General features: G+C 44.2%; 1 protein-coding gene across 1 annotated transcript; it reads right to left on the bottom strand.

Moving 5' to 3' along the window:
* Positions 1 to 1,160: 1,160 nt before the first annotated feature.
* On the bottom strand, positions 1,161 to 8,175 carry LOC108972517 (toll-like receptor 7). The gene has a single exon (XM_018939141.1). It carries the CDS (start codon positions 7,357 to 7,359, stop codon positions 2,974 to 2,976), a length of 4,386 nt encoding a protein of 1,461 aa, XP_018794686.1. The 5' UTR covers positions 7,360 to 8,175; the 3' UTR covers positions 1,161 to 2,973.
* Positions 8,176 to 8,661: the final 486 nt, after the last annotated feature.

The raw sequence follows: 8,661 nt of genomic DNA, 5'->3' as shown, positions 1-8,661 counted from the left end.
TTTCATAATTTCCATACCTGCTAATTGATCTTGTTTTTATTCTTTCCTTATACTAAATTCTGTTCTTCTGTTAAATAAAAACAACAACAATACATATTTGCACTCATTAGTTTTAATCCCGTATATGTTAACATCTTAGCTGAAAGGATTGGAAATTTGTGTTAATTAATCGATTTACATACGAAAATAATGGACTTGTGATTACATACATATATAAAAGCCATTGTCTTCACAAACGCAATGAACTCTTCGAACTGTTTATTCTAAACACGTTGCGATGTGCTGCTTGTTACAAACCAATGTGTTGCGGCACTATTTTCCAAGTTTATGTTGTACAAATTATCACCTAAAATGCAAAACAACGTATCATCAAAAAATCGAAATTGAATTTTTTATTGCTTACGATTCACTACATCATAAAAATAAATTTCATTGGAAAAAATAACGAATTTAAAGCTGCTTTCTCAATATCTGGTTACCAGTAATAGAGTTGTCCGCTTAATGGGTCCTCCATTAAATAGAGCTTTCACAAATTACTTTATCTATGAGTTGTTTTTACCATCCTATCTTCTAAATTGGTACGAACTGGACACAGTGTGCTAAAAATTTTTGCCTTTTTACTAAAATCGGTTGAGTAGTTTAGCAGTCCATCGCGGACAATGAGCTTGCGACTACTTCTCATAAAGTAAGATATTGAAAAAACTCAACGTAGAAATCGCATCCTCAAGAAAAATATTTTCAAGCAACAAAAACAGCAACTCAAACTCACCAATGCTGCAGAGATATTGAATATAAAGTACTCTCATAGCACAAGAATATCACTTCGATTATACAATTTTTCATACCAAAAGCTATTTACTGTACCCATTTAATAGTTTTCTTTATTTCTAAAGCTATTTTTTTTCTTCCCAGAGATATTTTCAGCGAATTAGCTGTCAGCTACTACCCATAAATCCGTTCCGCATCCTTGTTCCTTGTTCCTAGGGCTGTCGGTTCCAAGTAAGCGGTACGCATCAAGGTTTGTAACCGCATAAACAATCTCAACACAGAAAAACTTTCTGCCGCTACAATAACAACAACCACCTACTTACATCTCCAGCACCCGTCCGAAGCGTAGCCACATAAGCGCTCGCTTTTCCAAAATCAATACACATTTTAAGTTTATGTTTATATTTTAGTTACGTTTTGATGGCTATATTATCGCATTATTCTCGTTTATGTACAAATTTTAAATACAACTAAAAATTATTTTAAATACACTATATATACTCTATAATAGATAAACTAACTTTGCGTTCATTGGATTGTTGTTTTTAATTATATAATACTACTATTTATTTAGTTTAGTGTTTCACATACTTTTTGCCGCCCCAAAGCATGAGGCATACATGTGTCTACATACATATATATATGTAAGTGTGTGGGTGTTTGTGTGTTTCGTATAATTTTCAAGTAACTGCACGCTTGCAGATACTAATTCGTTTATTATTCGCTAAGTAACTAAGTTTACGCTGCTCGTAGTTCAATTAATATTTTTTCTATTCTTTTGTAGTTGCGGTAGTATTTGTGTGTGGCTGTGTGTGTGTTTCACACTTTACATTCAACGAAAAAGTGAAAAAAGTCGCTTCCTCTGCTTCTGCTTATTACGAAAATGCTTTTCAAGTAAGTATAAACAATAATTGTAATAATAGTTCATATAAATTTAAATAATTCTACGCAGAAATAGTTTACAAATTAAACATTACGCCCTATACATAACTATACATTATACAAATACAACACACAATTGCTTTTAACTACTTTAACTTTAGAGTATAGTACAATATTTTCAATATTTCACACATACATATATGCACGTAGGTGTGTGTATGTATGTATATATAGTTTTAAATTATTTATTTAATATCACATTGAATTTGAAAAAGTGTTTCAACAACAACAACAACGCGCACCACAAGACGCCCGCGCTCAGCCACTTGCCATGCGGGCGGCCGTGTCGCCACACTGTTGCATACATAAACAGACATGATCATACAACTCGATAGATTTACATATCATAGCATAACTTTTTATATAAATTTCATATATATATATACAATATACATATAAATACATATATATATATATAAGTGTGTGTATGTGTATATTAATAAATTTTTAACTCCTATGGAAAGTCTTTTGCTTCTCACATCGAAAGTGCGCTGCGCTGCGCCGCTGCTTTTGTTTCCTTTTGTGCGCGTTCTGTTCACACTCTGGCATGTACATGCCTACATTTAGCTTTATGCATGTATATACATACAGACGAATACATATGTGGCAATGTGTGCTGAAGGCATGGCTAATTCATGCATGTTGCGCGCTGCATGAGTCGCGTTGTGTGTGCATGTGTTCGTGTGTGTGTTGGTGTGTTGGTTCGCGTGTCGCCGAACATGTTTTCAACCGCATAAACATAACGTTTTTCTATATTACAATAAAAATGTTGCTTAGTTCTTTGCGCTTTCGCGTTGGTCCGCTAAAGATGGCGGCGTCATCGTTGTCGTGTCGTGAATGGCTTGCAAAGCTGCCTCAGTCAAAACACAATACATACGCTATACATATATGCATTTGAGCGAATCTATGTGTATATATAACGTAAATAAGTGGTACGTACTTAAAGTACGCGGTGTGGCAAATGGAAGTGGTGGTGATGGTGATGGAGATGGTGGTTGGCAGTGTGCTGGCAAACAAAGCGTGCAGCAATAATAATAATAACAGCAACAAACGTACGTACAATGCCACTTTGGCTGCGGTAAGCGCGCATTCAACTCACGTTAAGCGCTCCACAACAACAATCAACTCATCAGCATGCCTGCCCTTTTTGCGTGCGCTTTGCAGCTGTAGTTGTTGTTGTTGCAGCAAATGCAGTTCCTGCTGTTGTTGGCCGTTGTTGTCGTTGCCGTCGTAGTACTGCTGCCACAGCTTTTGTGGCTTTCATTATACCAAAAACGCTTGTCCATTGTTCTTGTTCGCCGCGCTTGAGCTCCCCAGCGCCTCGGTCGTCGCTGTGACGCTGCCATTGTCCACTTTGGCAGCTGCAGCTGCCGCCGCCGCAGCGGATGTGGATGCTTGCGGTTGGGGCGTTTGCGCAGCCGCAGATGTTGATTGTGTGCTCGTACTCGCCTGACTCAAATTGCTGCCGGTGCGCAAGTGTACGGGCGCTGTGCCCGCGCTCTGCTGTTGATTGGTCGACGTTGGCATTGTCAACGTTGTCGCTGTTGTTGTCGCGCCGGACATTAAATTCGCCGATGATGGCGCTCCTGCCGCGTTTTGTGTCATACACATTGATGGCCGCCACTGTTGCTGTTGTTGTAGTTGCATGACCATTGCCTGATGGCCAACCGTGCTGGCGCGAGGGTTGGTCTGCGCATGATGGTGTACACGGTAGCTATTGGGTGCGAGCAATTGCTGTTGTTGCGGATGTTGTAGGGGATGATGCGACTGGTGGCCGTGGTGTTGCATGAATGTGGCCGCGCTGCCGCCATTCGGTATCATGGAGAGCGCTTCCTGCGGATCATAGGCGCTGTACTCCGACTCAATGCTGTGGTAGATATGTTCGGAAGGCGGGCGCATAGGTATGGCGTCGACAATGCGTGCGCCATGACGACTGGGGCGTGGCGAGGGTGTGGCTGTTGTGGCCGACGAGTAGTTGGCTTCCATATCTTCTTGGTAGTAGGCGGGTGGTGGTGGCGCTTGGCGGAAGATCATGCCCGGTGAGACGGGCTGCTTGAAACGTTCATGATGATCTAAGGTATAGTTATTACCGCGTGGTGACAGCTCAATTGGTATGGCATAGCGCAGCTTCTCCCAGAAGTAGCGATCGCAGGTGAGTAGGCGATTCGAGGGCACAGATTTTAGATAGGGCGCAAGCTCAGGCACCTCTTCGGCCTCGCTGGATACGTTCGTTTCTTCGATGATCACCAGTTTTTGTGCGAGTCCGCGTAGCGCCTCATGGAAGGCATTGCGGAATTCTAGACGATTCCACTCGGTCGACAGCAGATTGCGTGTGAGCACCAAGATGATCTTGCGTGAAGCACGTGCAGCCTCTACGATCTGCAAGTGGCTGGCTTCTGGTGGTAAATCACGTTGTTGTATGCACAGACGGAACGGTGGGCGTCCATGTTCTAACTCAGCGGCGATGTTGCGGCACACGAATTCATAGTCTTTTGCCGAATGTAAAATGATGGCGTCATACAGCTTGCCAGCATCCTCGAAGCGTGGTTCACATACACGCACGCCATAATGTGCAAATAACCACACGCGCACTGACTCACGGAAGACGAAAACAATAATCAGCACAACAATTAGGAAGATCAGTACCAACACAGCAGCAAGCAATGGCACATAACCGCCCGAGATATCTTGCGACGCCATATTACTAGCACTTTCTAAGAGCTCACTGCAGTCCACACCATTTGAGGTGATCAAATCGAGTTCACTCTTCACACCCGCATCCACACAGTAAATGTCCTGTGCGTCACGTATCACGATCGCATTGTCCGCCACGAATTGCGCCAACTCCTGCAAGAATTGGCAACGACACGACCACGCATTGCGGCCAATAGTTAAGCCCTGCAAATTGTTACGGTACTGCAAGTTGGCCAGCTGCGCAATCGGCATCGCCGTCATACGATTATTATCGAGTCGCAACACCTTCAGCGATACTAGCGGCGCGAATGTGGTATTCGAGATGTGGGTCAAGAGATTGTTGTGCAGGTACAATTCGCGCAACAGTGACAACTGACGGAATTCGTGTCCCTCCAGCGTTTGCAATTTGTTATTCTCCAAATGCAGTATGCGCACCATATTCAACTCGTCGAAAGTGCCATTCTGCACGGACATTACATTCGAGGCGTTCAGGTAGAGCGCGCGTAAATTACGTTTGCCTGCAAACACCTGCGCATCCAGCACTGGCAAGTTATTGCCGTCCAAGTAGAGATCGGTGACGTCGGTTGGTATGCGTGCGGGTAGATTAATGCGATTCTGTTTCCCACAGTCGACAATGTTTGTCGACCAGGTAGCGTCATGGAAACAGGTACAATTGTCTGGGCAAACCATTTCGCAGTCGCATTGTTCGAAATCACAGCAGTGGCACGTCGCCGGACAGTGGGAGTCGTATTTGCAGACAAAGTCGCTGCTGCTCAGCGCCGCCAGTTGACGTATGGGCGCATTCCGACTGTGCGGCATTAGACACTCAATATTGCCGAGGTCGACAATGCGTGGATGCTGGCGGGTGGTAAGATTGTTAATGCGTTGTAGCCATTCCATTGAGCAGTCGCACTCGAACGGATTACCGCCCAAATAAAACTCCGGCACTGGCTTATCGGTGGCGACCGGTGCGACGCGTAACGAATTCAAAGTGATCTTTGACAGCACGTTAGCATAGAGATCCACGCGCGCTAAGCGTGTTTTATCGACGAAAGTATTAGCTTGTATCTGATTGATGATATTGTTGTTGATGAAGAGCAGTTCTATGGAATTCGGCACGGACATAGCGCCGATTTCGGTGATGCGATTATGACTAGCATCTAGCGTGGTCACGCGTATCTCTTCCTGTAGTTTATAGTAGTTGCCGAGCGCCTCAATGTAGTTGCCATGTATGTCCAGCCATTTGAGATTCGATGGTATGAAGGCGTAATCGAACCAAACCAAATGATTTTCGGAGAGATTTAGCCACAGTAGGGTAGCGAGTGTTGCGAAAATGCCATTGATGTCCGTAAGAAAGTTCTTATCCAGACGTATGGCCTCGATTTCACTGTTTTTGGCGAAGGAGCCGCGTTCGATGGATTGTATGCGATTCTTAGCCAGATTGAGCACAGTCAAGCGTGGCAGATCGGTGAACATGCCAACGGTGATGTTGCCAATACGGTTGTCAATTAGACGCAGACCAGTCAATTGGCTCAGATTCTTGAATGTGCCATTCTTGAAATCGGAAATCTGATTCTCACCCAAATCGAGTGTCTTTAACATGGTCAAATCTTGCACGGCCTCAGGCACGTCAGCCAGCTGATTGGAGCTGAGATCGAGTTCCTTCAGGTCAGAGCAGTTGCGGAATGCTTGTGTCTCGACAATGCTGATCAGATTGTTGTTGAGTGTCAGTTTATTCAGCACAAACAAGCCATTGAAGATCTTATTATCCAGCGTGTGTAAGCGATTCTCGGAGAGTTTTAATGTATGCAAGTTGTACAATGGCAAGAAAGCGCCGTCTTCAATGTGGCCAATAGAATTGTTGCGCATGTCCAGTATTTGCAAGAAATACAGCTCTTTGAAGGTTTTAGCGCCCACACGTGTCAGCGCATTATTGGACAAATTCAGCACAATTAAGCGTATGAGTCCAGCGAACGTGTTGTTGTCAATGTGATGGCTTGTCAGCTGATTAGCGCTCAGGTCCAGTACCAGTAGTTGCTCCAACCGATGCAGCAGGCCTTTGGGCAAATCATACAATTCATTGCCCTGCAAATGTATCTCACGGAGCTCCTTGTTGCCTGCAAAGGCATCGGCGGGCAAAGTCTCCAAATGGTTGTACGACAAATTCAGTATGCGCAATGAGCTCAAACCCGCCAACGCATTCGATGCAAACGTGCTGATGTTGTTGTGCTGCAAATTCAATTGCTGCAGCCGGCGCAAACGGGAGGCGCCCCACACATCGGGCAGTGCGCGCAGCTCATTGTGCGACACATCCAAAACTTGCAATTCGGCGCCACCGCTGGCGCCATTCAGCGTGCACATCTTTTCCGAGAAGCCCAAATTCTCAGCGGAGCGTATACGATTCACCGTCAGATTCAACACTTGTAAATTTTGCATAGTACACCAAACGCCCTCAGGCAGTTGACGTATATTATTGTCACTCAAATTCAACTCGTTCAACTCGCGTAGACCCGCAAACGAGCTCGCTAATATTTCTAGTGACTTGCCCGGTCCCCAGACGGAGTTATGTGTCTGCACCGATAGCCGCTTCAGCGACATCAGACCATCAAATGTGTTGGCGGCGATGCGTTGCATTTTGCACGCATCCACTTGTAGCTCGGACAGCTTTTGCAGGCGCGCAAAGGCGCCGGCAGGCAATTCGCTGGCGTGCAGCAAATCGGCGGAGCACTGTATCTCCAAGCGATTGGCCGTTTCGGCGACTTGCAGATCGAGCGGCACCAGCGGTTCGATGGCGCGCAGATTGCACTTGATGTCGAGCGTTGTGCGCACAAACTCCCACGAGCATTGCTGTGCGTGCGTATAGCTGCCGGTCAGGCTGCTGATAAGGATGATGAGCAGGTAGGGTAGGTGGCGGCTGATTGCGCCGGCCAACATTGTTGTGCTGGCAGTGTGCATTGTGGTTTTGTGTATGTTTTTGTTTTTGGAGCACTTATTTTAGTTGAGGACTTGGCTGTCACTCGCACACTTTGCAATTTATAATGTTATTTTTCTTTCTAATTGGTTTATTTGTGTTGGATGTTTTATTTCAAAAATTTTTCTGCATTTACACTCAACAAATTCGTTTGCAAGCACTTCTTAATTGCAGATGGCATAGTTGCAACATGGCGCATAGAGCTTTTTCAGCGCGTATTATCTTTGGAGAAACATATTCTTCGTTAAAGTCACAGTACTTTTTGATTTTAGTTAATTTTTTATTTTCAATGTAATCGCTAAGTCAAACGCGCAAACCGTAATCCTTGGTGGCAAATGCGAGCGGAGCGATTTCGTACACACTTGCAGTAACTACTGTGGTACTTTTGTAATTACTGTGGCAGTAATTTGTATTTACAACACTTGTATATTTGGTGAACAAGGGTTCACCGTTTTTCAAATTCAATTTTAATTTTTTCCAATTCGTTATTTTATTTTCTTGCTTTTTAAAGAACTTTTTTACTTCACTTCAGCTTTTTTAACTTCAAGGAAGTTCTCTCGTTTACGTTTTGAATTTACGAAACTTTGAATTTTATTTAACAGCAGCGCGAAATACTTGGCTTCTTCTTTTACTTCAAGTCCAAACACTTAACCGAAATAAAAACGTTTCGTGTTCGTGCGTACGTCTAAGCTAGTTTGTTGCGCGACGTGCGAGGAATGGAATTCAATAACAACTTTTACTTAAAAACAAGAAACTTTCACGGAAGCGCTGCTATTTCAGAAAGCCATGTTTACCGCTTAACGTTTCAAAGAGAACTGATTACAAATTTTGCTCGTTGCGAGTCCGTTGGCTCGCTGTGAATTCCACTAGCCAACACTGCTGCTGACGCCACGCTATTTCTTTGCTTGCTGCTTGCTACTCTACACAACACACGGACTACATAGCACTCCTGCGCTCCATTTACAATTGTTTGTGTATGTGTGCGTGTGCTTCAATGTTGGTTGGATGGCCGATGACGACGTCGACTACGAACAAACAGGCGGCAGGCAAGTCCACGCACACACGAACTAGCACGAATGCCACACTAATAGCAATAGTGTTGTGCTCTGTGGGGAGAACAAAACCAAACACTCCAATAAGGCAACAAAAACAACAATAAGCACGGCAAAGCATTCCCAGAGCAGAGCGCAATTCTGAGTGTGTGTAGTTGTATTGAGTTTGGGGAGTATAGGTAGACAGCACGTAGTAATAGTGGTGAGTGCATTAAGCTAACAACAACAAAAAGT

This window comes from Bactrocera latifrons, unplaced genomic scaffold (assembly GCF_001853355.1).
Source record: "Bactrocera latifrons isolate USDA-ARS-PBARC rearing strain unplaced genomic scaffold, ASM185335v1 scaffold_40, whole genome shotgun sequence".
In the NCBI taxonomy this organism is placed as follows: Eukaryota; Metazoa; Arthropoda; class Insecta; order Diptera; family Tephritidae; genus Bactrocera; species Bactrocera latifrons.
The sequence above is the reverse complement of the archived record's forward strand: the minus strand, read 5'-3'. Positions and strand labels throughout refer to the sequence as shown.